The sequence below is a fragment of the Siniperca chuatsi genome, linkage group LG10, assembly GCF_020085105.1.
Source record: "Siniperca chuatsi isolate FFG_IHB_CAS linkage group LG10, ASM2008510v1, whole genome shotgun sequence".
Taxonomy (NCBI): domain Eukaryota; kingdom Metazoa; phylum Chordata; class Actinopteri; order Centrarchiformes; family Sinipercidae; genus Siniperca; species Siniperca chuatsi.
In genome coordinates, this window is record NC_058051.1 from 16,225,846 (window position 1) to 16,249,266 (window position 23,421).

Here is a 23,421-nt window from a genome sequence, read left to right on the forward strand (position 1 = left end):
ACTGCCTGGCTGACAAACAGAGGGTCCCTCCAGAGCCAGGCAGATGAGAAGGAGAGGAGGAGAAAGGGAGAGGGGTGAGAGAAAAGGAGGGGAGTTTGATGTGGGCAGTCAACCCCACCACCCTCCAATAGCCTTCCCTCTCTTCCTCCACCCCCCAGCAGAAAATCTATGCCTGCTCTCTTAGTATTCCTCCCATCACTCGTGAAGGCTCTGCGGAGGGGAGAGCAGACAAGTGGACTGCTAGTGAGGCCCTGGCCAGCCGTGTGTGATGCTAGCTAGGAGTTTTTTTCCCCTTCTTCCTTTTTAGGATGGGGTGTTTGCTCAGGGCTGACAGGACAGACAGAGCGCCCAGCCACTTGAAAACCTCCACCAGGGACCTGAACTGGACATATCTGCCCAGTACACCTCCTTTTCCTCTTCCCTCCCTCTGTTTTTTAAAACCGGTAGATCATTGGGTGTGGACCGCCTATTTCCAGACTGGACCTGAGAGTACAGATGACCAGGGAGGGCGCTGTGATGAAACAATCAGTGCAATTAAGATGTCTTCTTGATGGAAGCTGAAGTATTAATTTTTTGTAGTTACTCAATAGTCATATGCTGATCTAAGTATGACCTAGGCCTGCTGATGTGAGTCCTCCATGACTTGTGGAATGACCAAATACAAGAGGACCACCTGTGTTTTTTTTGTTTCAGCCCATCAACTACAAATTGCATAGTTTACATAAATGCTGACCATTTTCAAATTTCCTACATTACAGGTTGCTATTGGGTTTCATTTATTTCAGTACAGTATGAAAATCAACATACAAAAAGTTACTTATCCTGGAGAAGAGTCGTCAGACTAATTTAATCTAACGTAATTTTAATGGACTTCACACTGATCTGCCCCTTGCTGTGCGTTCGCAAACTTTGAAAATTTACATATTTTCACATGCAGGTGGAACCAGTTTGAAACTGAAATTTAAAACTTGGTCTAATTCAGGGGACAAATAAAAAGCAAACATGGATAGTGTGTAAAGGAAAATGTAAATTTGGTCCTGTTCTCTATCAAAGGTTTGCTTCTCAGCTGGCAACTCCCAAGAAACAAATGTTGGTTGGTGTTTTTAGTCATGCTAGCAGCATGGCTCTAGGGATGGCAATGACAGTCTGATGACAGATTGGTTGGTGGTTGGTCCACCACTTTGGTCTAGATGAAATGTCTCAACAGCTATTGGATGGATTGCCATGATATTTTGTACAGACATTCATGGTCCCCAGAGGATGAATCCTAATGACTTTCATGATCCCCTAACTTTTTCTGTAGTGCCACCATGAGGTTTGGTCCAAATGTAATGTCTCAACAACTATTAGATGAATTGCCATGAAATTTGGTACAGATAAATGTAATAAGACAAAATAATAAGATGAACTTTTAGAACTCTGGTGATCCTCTGGCTTTTCATCTAGCTCCATCATCAGGTCAAAAGTTCTATTTGTCCAATACTGTGTACTGTACTCTGTACTTTGTGTTTAGCAAATGTTAGCATGCTAACACACTGAACTAAGATGGTGAACATGAGACTTGCTTTGCATCAGCATGTTAGCATTGTCATTGTGAGCATGTTAGCATGCTGACATTAGCATTTAGCTCAAAGCACTGCTGTGCCAAAGTACAGTTTCGCAGAGCCACTAGCATGGCTGTAGACTCCTTGCATGCAAATGCATCACTACATAACAATACCTCTGGCAAAAAGAAGGGTGACAAATGATCCACAGTGATGGATTTCCTGTCTTCACCACATTGATATTTTCATATAATAACGATATTTATGTAAAACTATGGCTGCCTGGAAAGTAAGTAGGAAATCTTTAGAAAATTGTCAGCAAATTGTAAACTAGGCTACATGCAATCGGCAGGTTGTGGGCACATTGGAAAATATATTTGGTGAAAATGATTGACAAATCCTCTTCTGCTTTGCCGACTGCTGTCAAGGTACCCTTCAGCAAGGCACACAATTCCCAAGCACCTCAGTAGCAAACAGAAAAAGAGTGCGTGTGTAAGCGTGTGTGAATAGCGGGCTGTATTTCCAGTAATGTGAAGTAACGTGTGTGTGCACATTTGACTTTCCCTGGATAAATAAAGGTTAAAAAGGTAAATATTGTTACTGCTTTCCCACACAGTTGCCCTGTATGAGTGAGCATATTATCTTGAATTTACACACAGTTAACCATTGTTCTCTGACAAAAATTACAGTGTTATTAAACACTTGTGTACCTATAATCTCCATTACCACTACTGCACCATGATGGCTAAACCACAGACACACAAAGCTTTGTTGTCCTTAACATCCTCTTCCAAAGTAGCCCGTTTCTCTGTCACCTTGAGCCTGGTTCGTCATGCTCGTCTGATTGCTCTAAAGGTCACAGCTTGTAGCTACTGTCATTAGCTGTCACTCTCCCAAACTTCCTCCCACTCCCTGCCTCTCTCCTTCTTCAAGTTGCTTTCTGTCACGCATTTCTTTCTTCGGCTCTAGAACACAGATCTAAGTGCCATCCTTAGTTGGACTTTGAAGGTTAAGAGAAGTGAGAAGCGATCCCAATGAAGAATGAGCCTGCTATTTGTCTGTGTGTTGATTTGTCTGATGTGCAAATGTGCAGTGAGTGGAGACAAGTTGCTCAAGGTAGTTTTGCTGGGAGCACAGTATCTCTGTTACGTGTTACAGCGTATCAGACAGTATGCCTGTTGCAATTACAGTTGTGTTTGAGACAGAGTCTATGGCTATCTGAGGATCCACTGCCTGAGGGGAGAATAGGAGAAGAAATGTTTTTCAGCACTTCAACAACAGCTAATCAAGGTCTAATATTTGGAATAGCAGTTAGAACATAGATTAATTGCATTTTTCATCAGGGACATGGAGAACAGTAGCACAATACTGTTTTCTGAATACAAAACACAGCATTTAATGAACTGAATTTTGCTTGAGCATGCCTAAGAATGCACATGAAAGAGAGGAAAGTCATCTTGTTGCTGGAAATCCAACTGACAAAGGGAAACAGCAGCAATACTGAAGTCTCTTACGTTCCACCACACATAGTGTGACCGCATGTGGTTAATTGAAGCATGTTTGAGTGAGAGGAAGGAGAGAAAGGGGACAATAAGTAAAGAGACAGCAAACACAGGTGTGGCGTTTTATCTGTTGGGGAGGTGAGGGGTAATCACGGCAAATTTTAATCAGTTCAGATCAATTATTCATGGTCAGGGGCCTAGCGAGCTGATTTCTAAAATGCCCCTTCTCTTTCTCTCTGACAGCCCTGTATGAATTATTCAGACTGCATTTACACAAAGAACTCCATCTCTGATACCTGATCAGTCAGTTAGAAACATTATGCAACAGGGAATGTCAATTAGAAATGGGTCTCCTGGTATGTACACAATAAAAAGGAAAACAAAGCCACTCAAGGAGAAGCAAGTCTTGAAGAATCCCAAACTTATGGTTATGGGAGATTAGCATTCATTGAGAGAGGACTTCAAAGCTTTAATGGGCTCAAAAAAAGTCAAGATTGTCCCTGCACCGTGTGTCCAGTCATCATCCATCAGTTTATCTATTCGCAAAGTGAACTCCACCTACAATGTGCGCTGCATCAGACTCAGGACTCAACACAGCTCCATGTTCAAGCTTTAATCATGTCTCTTGCAACTCCCTCCTCCTACTCCCTCCAAAACACTTCTTTCAGCCCCGTGGCTCATTCAGAATGATGCTGCTGCCTCATTTTCATCCTCACCAAATCACCCTTGTCCCCTTCCTCTTGCAGTTTCTACACTGGCTGCCGCAGGCTGTTTGTAGTTGGATTAAAAACCTGGTGCTGGTCTGCAAGCCCACACACCCGTCGTACCTCAAGGCCAGGTCTGTACGCACCGGCCACCTCCAGCCATTTAGCTCTCCTTTCCCTGGTCACCTTTCCACATGGTCACCACTCTTCTCCCTGCTGGAATGTGGCCAAAAGTGGAATGACCTTCCCTCTCTGGTCTGAAAAACAGAGTCACACCCCATCATCCATCATTTACTGAAAACTCATGTTTTTAAGCATCTCCATATCCGCACTGAAACATTTTGTCTCTGATTTCTCAAAAAATTACTTTTTTAGTTTTTATCTCACCTCTTAGCTTGTATTTTGTTCACTTTCCAGACTCTTGCCCAGTTTCTTGGCTCTTCTAGACAGTATTGTCGGGGCACATTGGTCCTAATTCTTGCTTTCCTTGTAATGATGACGGTGGTTCTGGATGAGATTGTCAGCCAAATGCTTCAGTTGTAAGTGAAAAGAAAACTAGACTAAGAGTCTACGGCCCTGCTAGCAGCTCTGTGAGGCTGTAGGCTTTTAGCTAAATGCTAATACTAGAGTGAAAAGAAACTCACAATGACAATGCTAACATGCTGATGTTAAGCAGGTATAATGTTTACCATGTTCACCATGTTAGCATATTAGCATTCAAATTTTTTGCTAACACAAAATAAACACAAAGTACATTTGTACATTAGTTTTGCAAGAATTTAGTCATGAACCAAAGTGCTGGACAAATTCTAATTTAAACCTGATGGTGGCGCCATCAATCATGACAAAAGTTATGACAAATCCAGAGGGGGACATAAATGTCTGAACCAAATTTCATGGCAATCCATTCAATAGTTGTCGAGACATTTCACTCAAAACCACAAGTATCAACATCAAAGTGAAAGGATCACCATAGTCAGTAGGATACATTCTCTGGAAACCATGAATGTCAGTACCAACATTTGTGTCAGTCCATCCAGTAGATGTTGAGCTATTTCACAGGATAAGTGAACACTTTGACCTGCTGCTACCACTAGAGGAAGGGTCATTAGGATTAATCCCCAGGGCACCCTGGACATCTGTACCAAATTTCATGGCAATCCATCTCATAGTTGTCAAGAAATTTCACTAAAAAACAAAAATAGACGTAGGATGGCGCTAGATAAAAAGTCAGGGGATCACCAAAGTCATTAAGATTTATCCTCTGGTGATCATGGATATGTGTACTAAATTTTGTGGCAATCCATCCAATAGTTGTTGAGATATTTCAATGTGGCCCAAAGTGGTGGACTGATCGACCGACCAACTGACAGATCAACATTGCCATCCATAGTCACGCGTGGCTAAAAAACACTACACTCATCATATATGCTGCTTCATTACAGGACGTTTGAGGACACACTGCCCCAAATGTCAGTCTGGGAATTTACTAGCACAAGGATAGAGGAGGTAGAGGGATGAATGTACGGTAGAGAAGGGGTGGTCAGGCAGAGAAAGGCAGATAAATAGACAGCTGAGAAATGAGAAAGTGTAATTCTTGCTTGGCACAATTTATCATGCAGTACCTGACAGCCACCAACCATAAGTCACCAAATAATCGCTCTCAATAATTCAGAGGGATCTCTTGTGTCCTCCCTTCCCCTCTACCTGCCCTTGTAACGCATGCCCATGACACGAGGTCAAACCACATACCCATTGACACTCTTCATAAATGCAGTTTGACTAGACCAGGTTTGACTCCACTGACTGTATTGCTGCGGTGCATGACAACAGGTTAGAGGGACGGGTGGAGGGAAAAGCAGGATGTGTCATTCATTCCTTCCAGTGTTTCTTAGCGATTCTGCATCCTCCCGGCTGGACTAATACGCTATCGGAATGGACATCTCCATGGGAACGTTCCACTGCATCACTAATACACAATACACTGCTATTTCCTTACATTCCAATAATATCCTCCTGTACTGTGGAGATACTCAGAGTCAGCCAATACTGTTTTTTCTGTTTCCACTGGTGCCGTTTTATAAACACCACAGATCGATGCCAATTTTGTCAGGGGATATGAATTCTGCAGGATTAAAAGATGTCACAATATGGGGGTAATTGTTATATATAGGTGAAATTAGAAATACATGTTCTTGATTGCATGATGTCTGACCCCAAAATACTGTACATGTGTACAAGAACTGAAGAATAATTGAACACAGGAACTGAAGTACTTGATCATGACTGAAAGAAATTATGAGGCAGATAAATGTATCATTTCTCCAACAGCATGTGTCTTGGTTGGGATAGCTGGCCAGTCCATTCATCCTCGTCATGTTGCTGTCAGAGCCCCGCTGCAGACGAGTGATGACCACCCTTGTCAGACCAAGTGCTGTCTGTCTCCCTCTGAATGATAGAAATGTAGAGTGTGTCTGTACGCAAGGACGGATCAATTTCTTTCACTCTGTCCTCTACGTCTCTGTGCTTTCCCTTGTCATACCTTGAAAATCATTGTAATCTCTTCTCCTCTGAAATAGAAGATTTGGATGTTTTTTTCCATCACTATCTGAATCTTAATCCACACCTTTCATACATCGGTAGGGTTTTCACTCTGACATCTGTCCCTGCTGTGTGTCACTTCTCGACCTTTTCTCTGTGTGTGTGTCCATCATCTCTTTTGTCTGTGACTGCTGGCTTGGCTGATCATGTGTGCGGAGTGTGTTTATTTCACAGCATGGGACAGGAGGGAATCGCCATCGACTTGGGGATGCTGTGAAAATGTCATTGTTTGGTTGTGCTCTGCTTTATGACGCAGTTTATACAGCAGCGATGATTTTTCTTCCCCAGCGTGGCCTTCTGCTTTGTCTGCCTGGAATCAGGAACAGTAAATAAGTGGTAATGGGAGTGAATGGGAGGGGAAGTCGGCCAACGTCTTTCTGTCATCACTTTAGAAGGTTGCGACCCTAAAGCACGGTGGCACAGAGCTGCTAAATTATTCAGGCTGTGTCTCAAGCCCCGATCTCTGGAGAAGACGGGCCTGTGATTGCTGGGAGCGGACTGACTGACATTTGCACATGAAAATCGCCTCTGTTTCCCCCAAACACCCGTTCTGCTCAAAGAAAACAGTAGAGAGACCCTGGTTCTGTATGATGGGGGCTGTGATTTGTGGTGGGTTGTGGGAGGGTTGGTGGCAGAGGAAGCATTGCTTTTTAGATATGCTGCTGAGCAGTGAACAATCAGACTCACTCAACATGTTAGTAACTTCTGGAGAAACAAACTAGGAGAAAAGTTCTGCTGTGAGGTGAAATTGCAGTTCAGGGTAAATGACTAATATAAACTAAGACAGCCTGCCTGCAGGTCTCCTCTGTAGGGACGCTTCTGGCGTAGGCTCCGCTCTCAGGGCAGCTCCACTGTCAGGACAAGAAATGCACGCAAAAATCGCGTAGACACTTCCGGTGGAAGCGAGTTTGTTGTTGATTTATATTTAATTAATTAGTCAACATTGTAACGTGAAAACTTTTAATTCCTATATGTATTGATTTTGCCTATTCTGTCTACGTAGCATGTAACGTGGGTATCTATGTCAGTGTAGCAACATATATCAATTCAATAATTCTAATAGTAACGGTATCTTATTTACACATGCTATTGTTGTGAGTTGCTGAGTTTTGGAGATATCGGCCATAGAGATGTCTGCCTTCCCTCAAATATAATGAAACTAGATGGCACTCAGCTTGTGGTGCTCAAACGCCAAAAAAACCCAACAAAAAACATTTGAAAAACTCAACAGCAATGTCTCTTTACAGAAATCATGATCTGGTTACTCAAGATAATCCACAGATGTTGTTGTTTCAGTTTCATGTATTTTCTCTCTATCGTTCCTACATGAAACTGCTCACACCTGATTTGGTGTGAATACAGCTTAACAAGCATAAACGCATCTTGAAAATTGAAGTGGCAGAGCAGGACCTAGGGGACTAGCTGACTCATAAATCATCTTTCTGAGTGGGGTCAAGGGCCATTTGACTGAGACATGAGCAGAAATATGATTTTAGTTATGGGAATATTTTCTCACCAATAATGCAATAATACAGTGTGCATATCCCAGCATACATATTGATTAAATGCCAGCATTTTGTGTACATATAAATTCCAGATGGTTGGGATTAATGCAAAAGAAGAGAAAAGAATCAATTGTGCGCCACTGCATGCTATCTCAGTGAATGGTTGCACATCTCTATAATGAAGAATTACATTGTACAAGTTTTATATGTGTTGCAAGGCCAGCAAAGAGAATAACTGCAAATCCATAATATAACAATTTATTATAATAAATCTATAGTTTACAGACTGCTAGTACTGCCTTGTACCGCTCTAAGTATACTTGTGTCTTTAATGAGCATAGTGCCTCTAAATTCATCTCTTCATGACCTGGCTCCAAATTATATTTTAGACCTTTTAATCCTTTATGAACCTTTACGTAGTTTGAGATCTTTGGGCAGGGGTTTTCTGTCTCTTCCAGAATCCAGGCTGAAAACTATAGGGGACAGAGCTTTTGCCATCAGGGCCCCGAGACTCTAGAAATTAGGCTGTTTGAGTCAGTGTCTTCTAAAAACTTTCTTTTATTGGAAAGCATGTACTGATTTTATCTGAACTTCTTGTTTATTTTATTGGTTTTTAATTTCTTGTTTTATTTTTTTGGCCTTCATGTATTTTATCATTCACCGTGGTATTTAATTTAATCTTTCTCTCTGTGAAGCACTTTGTACTTTGTTTTAACAAGTGCTCTATAAATAAAATGTATTATTATTATTATTATTATAGATTGTTCCCAAAACAGTCCAAAAAAACTTGTTAACTGTTATTTAGCCAATTAAAGCTGGAGAGCTTTTGATTAATCAGGCTCCTTCCAGAGTGCAGTTAAAGTGAGCGAGCAGGAGAGTGTGTGTGAAGGAGGAGAGTGAGAACATCCCTCTGTATGCTGGACCATGTCTCTGAGCTGAAGGCGAATGGAGCTGGGGTGAGGGGTGGGAGGAGGTGGGGATGGGGAGGTGCAGAAGATAACTGGCCCTGCTGGGAGGGAGGAGGAGGAGAACACAGCTAAAGAGAGGGAGGGTGAAGGGGAGAAGGAGAGGGTGGAGCATCGGACAGATGACAAATTGTGATTAATAAATGTGGTTCAGGACAGCAGTGTGGAGGGTTGTTATTAATAGAGAGAATTAGAGTGGCTGTGCAACTCAATCTGCACACTGTCACTCTGCATCAGGCCCCATAATCAGAGCCTAATGAAACAGCACAGCACCAGGATGTAGACACATCCACACCTGTGCACTCTGCTTACAAATCTACACTTACTCTACAGTAACCACACATGCTCAGTTAAGTCAGGGAGAAAATAATGCATTTCATGTCAGAGTGCAAGAACAATGTGACGCACGGACTAGTGGGCCTGAATAAACAAACTTCATATTCATTATCTTGCTAAAAATATAAAATTTTCTGTGACACAAGACCTCCATTTCGTTTCCTTTTTACTCCATGATATATCCCACAGCAGCCATATTTTCAAGGGTCAAACCAAATACAAGCATCAGATGATCTTCATGTTAATCTTCATGTACAGACATAACTGTAAATACAGCAGTGTGGATGGCTTTTCCAGCATATTTTTCCTCAACTGTACAGTTCTCATAGATTCCCTGGTTTCAGACTTGCACCTAAATCACCTCTTTATATCCCTAATGACCTCTAAATTGATTTACAAGAGAGTAATCTACATGGCAAAGAATGGGAGCATGATGGCTGGATTCCTGTTAGTGTTAACTGTGGAAGATGTGAGCAGTGGTCCCCTGGGAGTGACGGCCCTCTGGCAGCTACATGCCTCTTGGGGACTATATATCATCATCCCTCAGAGCAGATGCTCAGTATGTGTTGGTCACACTCCCTGCGCTGGTGTGGATTGTGTGCGGTGCCACTATCCTAAAACAAAAGACAATATTTAACATATACCTTAACATGATATGTGGCATACAATATAGCATATATGACTGAGATAGATGGGATTGTTCCACCCATTACTACTCTGCTTGCAAGAAACATTTGGTTTGTTTTGTGCCATGCATTTCATAAATTTAAAAAAAGTTAAGTATGGAGTTATTTAAAAGTTACTGTCAATGGTGTTGTGGAATTTTCTGTAATAAAGACTCACAAGAAAGAAGACAGTCACAGAAAGCTGTCTCAGGCAAAGCATTCAAATTCACTCTTAGCAGTCACTTTTCATACATTCAGCAGTCCGATACACCCCGTTCATTGGGATATTCTGATTCTGTTATGATAAGTCATGCTACTGAACAGAAAACAAGTTACATGATACTTTGTGGGAGGTCAATCGCCTGTATAGATTGGAAGAAACACATCACCTCATTTGTTCTGTATACATCTATATGATTGTTCATTTACAGTGGTGTGAAAAAGTGTTTGCCCCCTTCCAGAACAAAATGAAGACTTTGGAGTGGCCTAGTCAAAGTCCTGACCTGAATCCTATTGAGATTATTAGGTTTAGGGGGCAATCACTATTTCACACAGGGCCATGTTAATAATAACAACCTTAATTTAAAAACTACATTTTGTGTTTACTTGTGTTATCTTTGACTAATGTTTAAATTTGTTTGATGATCTGAAACATTTAAGTGTGACAAACATGCAAAAAAATAAGAAATCAGGAAGGGGGCAAACACTTTTTCACACCACTGTACGTAGTGTCAGTGTGCTCTCTGCTGACAATGCCAGCATGTCCCAAATTGCTCCACGTCTCAAATCTGTATTTGTCTCAAATCTGTATTTTTCCACTACAAATGGCTGAAATGAAGAATTAGTATGTCTTTAAGAAACTATGTCGACAAACCAGTCATAGCAGAAGAGAAATATAGCATGAGTAATGTAGCCGTAAATAAGTTCCTGCTCCTCTCTTACTTGTTTACACAGAACAGAAGAGAGAAAAGCTAGAGCTCGAATTATGCAGGCGTGTGCACAAAAGACAGAGATTTATTCTTGGTGTATCACAATATATGAAATTAATTATTAAACAAACTAATAACTCAAACAGCCCAGTACTGATTCTCCTATGGCCCATTTTCTCTTGGTGACAGTGGAGACTGTGTGAGTCACAGTGAAGTCAGAGCAAGTGACATGATAAAGCAATTGCACAAAATAGAAAAATGACACATTTCATCAACATAATGTATAATGCTGAAATCTTAGGTGAGTGTCAGTTCTAAGGGGAACAAATCAAGAAGAGAATAGGGAGATAGGGAGACAGACAGCTGAAAGACATGCGCATATTTCAATATTAATCACCTCAGTAATATTTTAACAGGCTTTAATAATCCAATCCTGAGCATACTGCCTGTGACTGTTGGCAATGAATATCTGCCCCATGCTGCTTAGAACCTCTGAGCACTGTTCTAGTGGGCCAGACTGACTGACCCGCAAACTGGGACTGACACAGCATTTAACTCGTCCCTGCTCAGCTATACCAACATTTCCCAATGGAAATATTACAGCCCATCGCCTCACGTCCTCCACCTCAGTTTCTCACAAAATCCAACCCATCCTTGGAAAACCACCTTAAAACTTGATGATTACCCACCTCTCCATGTCTGGTGGGATCAAGTCGGATGATCCCTACATTGCCAGACAGGGGTCATCATATCAGAGGAGAGAGAGGTCGAAGAGGTGGTGGTTGATGAAAAGGGAGTCATCAATACTGTATGTAGACCTATTCCCCTTGCTCCCACTGCTTCGGCCATTAAACTTTAAACACGCAGATCTGCGATTGTGCCTGTCAGACAGGTGACACAAGACTCCAAGGAAATGAAGGTATGAGCTAAGGATGTTTCTGAAATGGAAGGTGATTACCAGTGAATGTGACTTGGTGGTAACTTAAATTGTAGGAAGCATATTTTAGCCCACATGGCATCACGTTATTTCCCTACTGTCATTGCAACAGTGAGAAATGTTGAATACAAAACATGGCCTTCCATTACTAATGGCGTAAAAACTTGTCTATGTATACCTGCATATGTCTATGTGTGTGCATGTGTGTTTGTGTGTGTAGACCAGAGTGAAGGCATTGTAAAGGAAGAAGAGCAGCACAATGTGTGGGGCAGGGTGTCTCACTAATGAGGCTTTATAGCTGTGGGATGCGAGTCACACACACATACGATGGTCTGGGGAACATTTAGTGTCTCCTCTCCATTCCTCACACATCATGCTGAGGCAGCTTTTACTTAGTCACCCTCCTCTGTCCTCCCTTTCCCGGCACACAGAAGATGAAAACATCTTCCTTCGTTTTGCAACACTTTATCAAACATTTTGCTTGCAAAGAGTGTGCCTCTAACAACAGGTGAATGTCAGGCTACCAAGCCACAGAAGGGAGACTTCAGTGTGGTCTAGCCCACATTTGTATCAGTGTTCAATGAAATACATTTACCATTTGATTTTGGCTCACAAATAATAATAATAATAATAATTTAAAAATAGAATAACAAATCAGGAGTGGATGTTAGCCCTCACTATAAGCTGCCAATACATTTCTATATCCGTAAACATGGCTGTGGACTACAGTTTTTTATTAGAGACAGAAGAGCAAAATAAAAATGCTGGTATGATGTAAAGGAGTAAGGGAGAGCGAGAGGAGAGCGAGAGAGAGAGAGAGAGAGAGAGAGAAAGAGAGAGAGAGAGAGATCGATCTAACAGGTGTCGACTAGGACTGCCCATGGACCAAATACTGCGATAAGCGATACAGTGGACAGCCACTCTGAATAGGAGCGTCAGATTGCCGTGCGTCCCTCATTTGGACTTGCGTCAAAAAGTGTTCTAGCAGGTTTTTTTTTCTGGGCTTCATTTCCTCCGAAGTTAGCGGTATTTACACTTGATTTTCTACCTGGAAAGAAAAGAGGGGATTAAGCGCTGATTAAGAAACTCTCGTCACTTTCCTGGCATCTCCTGCGCGCCCGTCGGCTCTCTCGCTCTCCATTTGGCACTCCAGCGGTCCAAAGTCTTTCAGTCATTTTGGTGGGACGGCGGACTGAACTGATGCACAGAGAATTTCATCCTCCAAAAACATTTTTGGATTATAAAGAGCAGATGGTGAGTATTTCAGGTTCTTTTAACAGTTTTGTGAACAAAAAACATGGCGCATTGTATCATGTTTTATGTAAAACAAATGTTTTCTAAAAAAATAATTTAATTATTTTTTTAGAAAATATTATTTTGATATTTATCTTTATCATTTCATTTTAAACAATTGTTGAATTAAAGCAGATATATTACAGTTAAATTATGTAGGCTATATAACAGTAGTAGTAGGAAATAAGGAGTAAATAAGGACAAATCAGTTATTAAGTATCTTTGCTCTTTCCAGATGCAGACATAGCCAGAGGAGGAATCTATCAAAAGCACACCCAGGTTGACAAAAGTGTCACTGGTTTCCTGAAAACGGGCACCTTTTTAATGTGGACAGTGGAAACGAGACAAAAGTGAAGATTCATAAGATGATTGTGTCAGGAAAACATCTGTGATGAACTTTAGACACTTACGGCCATGGCATTAAGTGAGATTGTCCACATGAAGTGAAATCCTGTGCTTTGCAGGGGGGGCTTGAAAGAAGATTCTTCTTCTTTAAGAAAACTGTAAATCATACTTCATCCAAGAAAACAAACAATACCTCCACTCCCTCCTCAATGAGCTGAATTTGGCACCAGCCCTGGTTTCTGTTTGATGCTGAAAATTAAATAGAGGACAACAGATCAAGTCAAAAAAGGTGAACCAGACTTCATTAGATAATGTTTTTTGTACTGTGTCACCACAAATCTGAGACATCCAGATTTTTGTGTTTATTTCCTTAAACACAGTGGTGTGTAAAGGTTTCATCTTTTTAACCACAGGCTTTTAAATATCTTGTACCTGGTCCCTTGGACATCTTTATCATTTCCCTCCTGGCTGTCTGCCATTTTGCGTTTTCTCTCATACTTAGCCCAGTGATACACTGTTTTCCCCGCACTCCCCTCCACACCCTTCTTCACCTTTTCATACCATACTGGTTCTCTGAGAGGTTTCATCCTGGCCGGCACTATTCCAGCCAAGGGGGAAGAGGACTTCCTGACGCTGGCCGCTTCGCGGCTCAGCCGCAGGAAACGTGTCATTGGAGCTGCTGTAGGTGTGGCTATGGTTCTAATACTGTTGGTGGCAATTCCCTTGCTGGTCCACACAACCAAAGGGAGAAACACCGGAAATGCAGGAAGCCATTATGAAATGCTTGGAAGCTGCAGGATGGTATGTGACCCCTACACTACATCTCAGCCTGGCCAGGAGCTGACAGCTGTGTCTCCACCGCCCCAGGATTACTCTGGGAAGAAGATAAAGTCTGGGTTTCGTGGGTCTCCAGGGATCCCAGGCCCTCCAGGAGCGCGTGGACCCCCTGGAGAGCCAGGCAAACCAGGGCCACAGGGGCCCCCAGGTCCAGGTCCTGGTGGCTATTCTCCCTCGCTCTACACTCCCAAAATCGCCTTTTATGCAGGCCTACGCAAGCAGCATGAGGGGAGTGAAATATTGAAATTTGATGATGTGGTGACCAATGTAGGTAACTACTATGAGCCCAGCACCGGCAAATTCACCTGTCCTCTGCCTGGCATCTACTTCTTCACCTACCATGTTCTAATGAGAGGTGGTGATGGGACCAGCATGTGGGCAGACCTGAAGAAGAACGGACTGGTTAGTAAATGTGTCTGTGTGTGTGTGTGTGTGTGTTTGTATGTATGCACACACACGACCATGCAACAGATTTTTTCTCACTGTTGACCATCCTGTGCCTCCATTGACTCGCATTCACCTTTGTAACATTAAGCTCTTCAGATTCAGGGCACATTCCACTTAGCAGGTGGCAACATGACAGCCGAAGAATGAAATAGCAATCTTTCTCCTCATTAAGGGGAATTCATGCTATACAGTCTAAAATCACAGCTACAGATATTTGCATTCCCACATGTACTGTGGCTAAATGACAAGTGGCAGAATGCAGCCGCCACTGCCAAAAGGAACAGTCTAATTAGTAAGTATCATACACAGAGCTTGATTATCACCTAAACAGAAGTGCAAAAGAGCACAGGAGAAATGTCTGTCAGTACGTGGACCAGTCAGTTTACACCTCAGCTAAATAAATAATGAATGTAAAATTGACAGTCCACTCATCCACTCCCTCATTCCCCAGACACTAATTAAAGACAGAGGGGCTGATGGGGGGAAGAGGAGAGGAGAGGTGGGATAAATCACAGGGATTTCATCAGAGGACTCCAAATTCAGGAAACATTCTTCAAGTGGCTTTTTACATTCATTCATTCATCAAGGACTTTAAATGCAAATACTTTCTTCTCAGGCCTCCTTCTCCAGACATGCAGTGTACCAAGGACTGCTTAAACAAGTACACACGGGCTAATGTAGGTTCATACATACTGTATGGTTCATCACCACAGTTGTTAATAGTTAGTATAGCTCATTTAGACTTGATTTGGTGAGATGTAAAACTGAATGTTTAAAATCGTTCATCATTAACCACTGTTTGACTGTACTGTATATGCTTGAGACCACAAAGGTGAATATGTGTTTAAGACTGCCTGCCTAATGTCCAATATTGTCATTCAAGTCATCTTAGCCTGCTTAATAATTTACACATCTTAGATTAGATCCCTGTACACCTGCTATACTTTTCTCTGACCCCTCCCCAGCTTCTTCATTGATTCTCCATTAATTATCTTTTCACTCAACTCAATCATTTAACCTCACCCAGGTCCATCTGACACTCATGTGGCCTCCTTAAACAGTTCTGTTAAATAGAGCACTCACCTAACAGGGATACCCAAACAGAGCTGCTGGTAGATTAAAATGGAGTGTAAATGAAGTGCTGCAGAATGCCTGATCATGTTTGGAGTTATTGAAGCCCCGAGGCAGGCGGGTAGTCAGTGGCTAGGGTTTACTAAATGGGCGCTATGTCTGACAGGTTGCATTTCTGACTGTAGAATCACACAGGTTTTTTTACCATGGCCGTACGTGCCAAGGTTTTATTGAATATTTTGTCTGCCCATTGGGGATTTCTATAATCCAAAGAAAAAACAATAAAAGGATTGCCATAGCCACAAATTTGCTACCTTCCCTTTCGGCTTGTGTTGTAACAGATAAGGTCATTTGTAAGCTTAGGTTTGTGAGGCAGCCACTCCAACAGATTCAGTACTCAGACAGATTCAGCGAGAATGAATGAAACACAAGAGACTCGACATGACAGGGACATGCTAAGATGTCCACTTGGAGACAGTGAAAGGGGGAGCAAAACAAGACAAGTGGGTTGATGGAAAGATCAGGGGTGGAGCAGAGGAAGATAGATGACTTAATGGAAGTGTGGAGACAGTGGGCTGCTAGACGAGGCATCAGGGAGGCTGGTAGTGAAGGCCAGGATGAGATCAGGCATGATGACCAATGGACACCCACTCAACACGTCTCGGCTTGACAAGTGATCAAGGCCGGCCAGAGAAAGAGAAAAAATTGGTTTACAAACTATGTTTATGCACCGATTGCAGATAGAGACGGTTTGAAAGCAGTGAATTAATTAATTTTGCATACCAATAGATTTCCTCTAGGAATTTTTGATGTATGACTCAAATAATCTTTGCTAATCATGTTTAAATAGGCACACTGCATTGGCTGTTGGACTTGTGTCATGTGACATGAGTGTGGTATATTGCGATGCCAGTATCTCAGGAGGATGTGCTGACTGTGGCAGGGCTTCCATGGGATTCCTATAGATCCAATACCTATTACAAATCCCCACTCTGTAAATCTCTGTAAAGATTTGTGATTGAAGGGGATCACACTTCAGTTGCTTCGCCATTTGTAATGTGATGGTAATCGACTCACAGTACATTTCCAATGTATGATGTGGATGTTTGCACACCTATTCACCTATTTTTGTTCAGCTGATCAGCCCCAGTTAAGTTATTTGCACAGTAGGGAAACCAAATTTGATAACCCAGTTTGAAAAATGGTGGATCCATATTATATATTTATGATACTTAATGATTGAATATTGATTTATTCTTGCTCAAAAAAAATAGTTATGAATGCACTTCTCATTGGTGCCACCGCTATTATAAACACGTTTAATCACTCTATTCCTTAAATCACTGTCAAGGATATATGAGTTGAATGCTACTTAATATTCCAGCTTGATAGCAAATGTTATTAAGACAGTCAATGCTAATGTTGGCATGCTTTATGCTGTGAAGGGTGGAAATACGTCATGCATTCCTTCTCAACAGAACTTCTCCCTTTCCCCTCATTAACTGGTAGGTGAGCGGTTCACCTACTCATTTATATTCCCACAGTGCACCGCTGTATATGTATATTAAATATTCTTAATACAATGTGCAATGTAGACAAATAGATTCTGGCTCAGCTCCCATTTAATCTCTCCCTTGTTTTTCACCTGTCATAGACTCTTTTAATAGCTCAGTTAAAGGTCAAGTTATTTCACACAGTAGTGTTAAAATGTCATCACTTGCTGTAATGGCCAGTACCTGTAATAACTTTGCCAGTACAGAGACATAGATATGCTACAGGTGAAATATAATTAGCCTCAGAGCGGGTGGCAAGAAAGAGTTAGATACATAGCAGAATTTGTTCTATGAAGACAAGTTGTCAAAAGAAAAAAATAAAACAAATGTTGTCTTTTTAGTCCATAAGAGATCTAAATAAAACATATAAAAGGTGCCTCTGATGAAACACAGTAATTAAAATAAGTCAGTGCCTTTCACACTGTGCACAGCTTTGACCATTATAGTGCAGCAGACTACACTGAATGAGAGGCAATAGCAATCTAAGGTATGTTTCAATGCTTCAGTCGCTTGTCACCATGTAATCCCTTGGCTCCCAGAGGAGAGGGAAAACCTATTCAATAAATATCATATTTCCTCAACATAGCCCCCCCACTCATCCCCAACCCTCCTGCCATGTGCTGGAGTCCCTTAGGTAAGTTTAACAGCTACTTTTCTATTGTCTCCACTCTAAGAGGTCAGTATATCACAGTGAATGAATCCTGTCAGTTTTATTACCAGTGGAGCGCAGCACCACAGATAAAAACAAGACTTCATATACCCCCACATCTCCCTGGTCTCACAAAATAGCCTCGCTTGATCAGTTTGTAACTCTAGCCCCCCTCCCTCCTCTTTCCTCAACCCTGTGGCCCTTGTTTTTTTTTTTCTCCCTCTCCCTTCTTTTTGTCTATCCTTGTCTGTCTTCTGCGCTGCGGCTTCACTTGTATAGAAAATGACACCACAGCTGCTCCCCAACACCACCGCCCCTCCCTCCTCCTTCCTCCTCGCCTGTGGCCCCCTCTGCTCCCAGGCATGTTTACTGGAGGCCCTATAATGAAAGGGCTAGGCGGAGACAGAGACAGCTACAGGCAAGCCCTGGGGGCCCCTGCCTCAAGGCTCACAACCCTTCGAGCTCCAGGATCAGCACAGTGTGCAGCCTGGTTCACACGGATCAGTCTGTGTCCTCCAGCCGTATCCATCTCCTCTGTCGGCTTCCTGTCCTAATCCTACCACGACTCCCCCATGCCTCTCTGTCTGGTCTGTCGTAATGGATGGCTTGCATTATTCCTTCACGCACAAGCTGAAGAACCAATTCATATATCATATATTGGCAAAATGATTTCTATGCTGAGTGATACTATTATTCTGTTGTACAGAAATCAACTGCACTTCCATGCATTAAGTCAAGAGAATCTGAGAAGATCTAAGGGGGAAAGATCTCACTACATCGCCCTCCGTCACACTGTTTGGCCAAAATAATGAGCAGGATGACATATGCCTGGTGTCGATAGGAAGTCACAACAACTCTCAGCTGCAGCCAAAGATGCAAATGTGATATTGGCTGTCACTACACATGTCAAGCAGAACAACAATATAACCTTTACAGATGACAATAGATTGGTGTCATTATTTGCGAGATGGTCTTATGAGGGCCTAAAAAAGGGTAGATTATCTTCAGTGTTTAATTATACTAAAACTTCTACCAACAATTTATATGGGTCTGGTCATATAAAAAACTAATTAGATTTAAATGCTAAATATACATTTTGTACATTCTATAAATGCTGTTAAATATGTATTGATAACTGGTAACATACAATTTACGTGCCTGCCACCTATGAGTAAGAGAAATTAGTTTTTTCGAATTTGCTCTGAATAACATAACATAAATAGATAAAAATGTAAAAGATGTCAGATTACATTAGAATATTTGTATCTCTCCATTTGCACCATATTTTCATGAAGGGATCAAATAATTTAACCAGTTAGCTAGATTTGTTAACCTTTTGCAATACATTTTATAGTGTTTACAGACAGGATTGTTTTTGACCATTTTGGTGCTCTAGGCCAGATTACCACCCGTGCCCCTCAGTGCTCTGATCTTTTCAAAACCAAATGACTAATGATGTTTTAGTTTCAATCAATGTTATTTGACTTCACTCATTTCAAAACATAGTGGATGTAGCAAATCAGTAGTATATAAACAGTTTCTAGGAGACAGGGTTACAGTGAGCATGCACACCATATATGAGCCTCATACTGGTTCTATTTATACTCAATACATTATGTTTATATGAAACATACAGTAACCTGGTTATTCAGGTTATTTAAGATTTTATTGATCCCTGGGAGGAAATTCACATGTTACAACCACACAGACAGGCAAAGAGGTGAATGAAATAAAAGATGTGAATGAAATTAAAGAAATTAGAGCAACATTAAAAAGCTATATAGAATATATACATTACAATACCTTAGACTATATAAGTGAATTAAATATGTGATTTTAGTAATATACAGGTTTCTGGATGTCTGTGGAGGCATGTCTTTCACTAATTCTATTTTTGTTTAACTTTTTCTACATGATGCGGCTTACAGTGCACACTTATTCTACATATAATAGCTCTGCAGTGAGAAATATAGCTGTTTAAAACACCCATGAGGACTACAGAATCTGAAATCTAATGAAACAAGACTGTTGGAGTAGAGCAACAATAGCCGTGGTTGATTTTACTGTGTGGTGGTTGAGCTGTGAAGCCTCAGGAGATATCTTCTTCTCTGCTCCCTTAATCATTCTGGTTTAGAGTGGACAGGGACATGCTTTCACTGGTCACCAACATGCTGTATGTTGGATGCAGAATCCATGACCTGCATCTCATGTAAGCAGCCCTACAGATAGTGTCCAGGAAATTGAACACAACTCCAGGATTGATAGATGATGTGCTCAGACGAAGGCAAAATGGATTGGTGCAAGGCGAAGAGAGTGTATTTTTTTAGTTACAGTAATTCAGGCTCTGTTGCTCAGCAATTGACTGTCTTCAAATTGATGCATGCTGGTTGGGGAGAAAGGGGCCCCAGTGATGGGAATGACATGATGGTAGTTGAGTTGCAGATCATATTCTGTGGCTGTCATGGAGATGTGCGTGGCTTGTCTGGCTTCTGACACAGATGGAGTGCTCCCATCGTAGATGGACACTGAGCCAGACACAAGGCCACTGATGGCTGACATATGTCTGTTGATTGGAGCTGCTTCACCAGAATTATTGATATATGCTACTTGGGAGGTTTTTAGGAATGCAACCTAGTGTATTATCTATCTATCTATCTATCTATCTATCTATCTATTTAGACTACAATCTGAAAGGGTTGTGCAGCAAAAAAAATATTATTTTAGATCACACTTTTTTAAAATTGTTGTTCAATCATATAATACATGAAGGGCCTCATGAATCTACCTATGTATACTATTTATAGTATATACTTTAAGCCCCTGTTATGCCCCACCCTTAGGCGGGTTTGGGGCAAACAACATTCCACCACTGACCCATAACAACCAAATCCATGGGATTTATTAACATAAACACATACCCAGGCTGAGAGGCAGTAAGACAAACAGTCTCCATCCCACTAGCCTCGCTCTTCTGATACTGGCACAGGAGCTTTTAAGCACTTCATTCCCAGGCCAGGTGCACCTCATTGAGCAATCAGATGTAGCACACGTGTGCAGAACTAGAGAAGACAGAAGAGGAAAAGGGACAAACAGCACAGGAAAAATCATACAGCCGTAACACCCCTTACATGTACATGCCAGTTTAAAAAAAAGTAATGCAGCAATATATGCTTGGTATGTTGCCTATAAGATTAAAAGTACAATAATAAATAGACAACTCCTTTTTCCTCTACAACTGTAACTCAATCTAGGCACGTGTATTTAAGTGTCTACAATAAGTAAACCCAATTAAATGTGTTAACAAACAAGTAAAGATCCACTGCTGCTGGGTCAATAAGACCGAACTCACACAGCATGCGAATGTGAAACTGTCTGGCTTCGACATAGCCACTCAATATCATGCATATTGAGCTGGCCCAGGATCATAAGCAACAGGTCAATAGCTGGTGTGGATAGTGATGCTGTTTCTCAGCTGAGTTAGTTTCCCCATAGAAAACCTGTTGTCCCCAGTGAGTCCGCTTATTTCCACAACCCAATCAGATCTCCATTCTCCGCCCCGGAGCCCCAGCCACAGCTGATCAATATGAGGCAGAGTGGCTGTGTTCTCAGTCAACCTCTGGGGTCACAGGTCACAGTTCCATCCATCTGTTTATCCAGCATGAATGTGGAGGTGATGCCATACTCATGAGTGTCTCATTTGAAAGCTGTTAATTGATCATGACCCAGCCTAAAAAAAAATCAAATGTGATAAAGGAATAGAACGAGATATGGTAGTTTTAGTTTTAAAGAGCTGCAGAGTTCCTGGAGCTGTTGAGTAAGTGGCGGTGACATTTGCAAGTGTTTGTTCAGTTTCGTCCATGTTCTAATTGTCAATGCGTATGTCCTCTGTGGGTGACAGGTAAGAGCCAGCGCCATCGCTCAGGACGCTGATCAAAATTACGACTACGCCTCCAACAGTGTGATCCTGCATTTGGACGTGGGCGATGAGGTGTGTGTGCAGCTGGACGGAGGGAAGGTCCACGGAGGGAACACAAACAAGTACAGCACCTTTTCCGGCTTCCTCATCTACCCAGACTGAATCGAATCCTTACTCATGGGGAATGGACACAAACATACACATAGATGCATTCACACTTACACAGGCATGTACGTATGCAAATTAATGCACATACACAGACATGCACACGCACAAAAATATATACACACAAATGCAAGCAAACACACACAAAGACACACATACAGACGACCTGAGATTACAAGAGACTACAGACGCGTGGATTGAGTGAAAATCAGAGATAAGTGGAATTAAGTTGAGTTATATGATTTTGAGCCAATCATCATGAGCAAGTGCATTTATTGGTGCCCTTTGTGTGCAAATATGAATTTCAGAATCTGTACAGTATAGGTGCGCATAACAATTGCACGTTGTGGCTCTGAAATATCTAAAATACTTTAATGTGTTCCATATTAACTGACATTGTGAGAACTAGAATATAACAAACACCATCAGTCTAATTGTTTTTTAATGCAATAATGGTGTTGAGGGTGCCATTAATCAAGATGACTAAGCTGATGCAAATGCACACCTACTGTATTCCAGTCTTTACCTATACAGTATTTACCTTATACATTTCTGCTCACCATTCCAGTGACCTTTGATCGATTGGCCTGCACATATTTTGCAACTCATCATTGTAAAATATTTTTTCCTAAAGTGAAATACGCCAGATGAAATGAATTAAACCCCTGTTGTGATCCACCCTGCATTGGGGCAGTACTGATTAAAATAAGGCCATCTGAATAAACACAGATGTTTGACCTTTCGTTCCTGTTTCCATCACAACACAGGATATCAAACAACAAAATAAAACAAAACATATTACAAGGCAACACATTTTATGGATGGTACTTGTGTGTGATGAAGTTTTAATTGCCAAGTGCATTAATGACAATATTGTATGTTTGGGGGGGGGTTGTATGCCAGTATGTATGAGTGGATATACAGATACTGCAAGATATTGAGGCAGAGAAAAGTAACAGCTGCAGTGTTTTACTTACATTAAATGTTGTACAATACATTACAGACATGTTACTGTAATTATACTGCCATACCTACTTTATTTTTGAGAGACCCTGTCAAAGTATCATCATATGTACAGTATAAACACAGTAATCCTGGGATGGGCTATCTGGTATGTTGAATAGGTTGAGTAGACAATTGCTATTAAAATATCTATACCTACCTTGCCTGTGTTCTTGCATGTTGTTTTGGTGTGGAGAAGGTCAGGGCTGAATAAAGGCATGTACGTTCAACAGTCATTAACACATGCAGACCCTTGTTCAATTTTAATTTGGAGTGACCACTTGGACTGACTGTGGAGAATTGGATGCATGATATGGCTGCGTGGACTTAACAGCTGAGATCGAAACAACAGCCACTTCCTACTACAGCATGGATTTCCAATATGTCTTAAGACACTGTCTAAGACACAAACATTAATACCGCTATATTGATCTCAGCTTATAATACACCCAGGA

The 23,421-nt window shown here is 41.5% G+C and overlaps 1 protein-coding gene across 1 annotated transcript; it reads left to right on the plus strand.

Annotated features, from left to right (window-relative positions):
• Window positions 1-12,552: 12,552 nt before the first annotated feature.
• c1ql4a (complement component 1, q subcomponent-like 4) lies at window positions 12,553-23,126 on the plus strand. The gene is made up of 3 exons (XM_044210897.1): window positions 12,553-12,942; window positions 13,217-14,565; window positions 21,782-23,126. Exons 2-3 carry the CDS (start codon window positions 14,020-14,022, stop codon window positions 21,959-21,961), a joined length of 726 nt encoding a protein of 241 aa, XP_044066832.1. The 5' UTR covers window positions 12,553-12,942; window positions 13,217-14,019; the 3' UTR covers window positions 21,962-23,126.
• The last annotated feature ends 295 nt before the right edge of the window (window positions 23,127-23,421 follow it).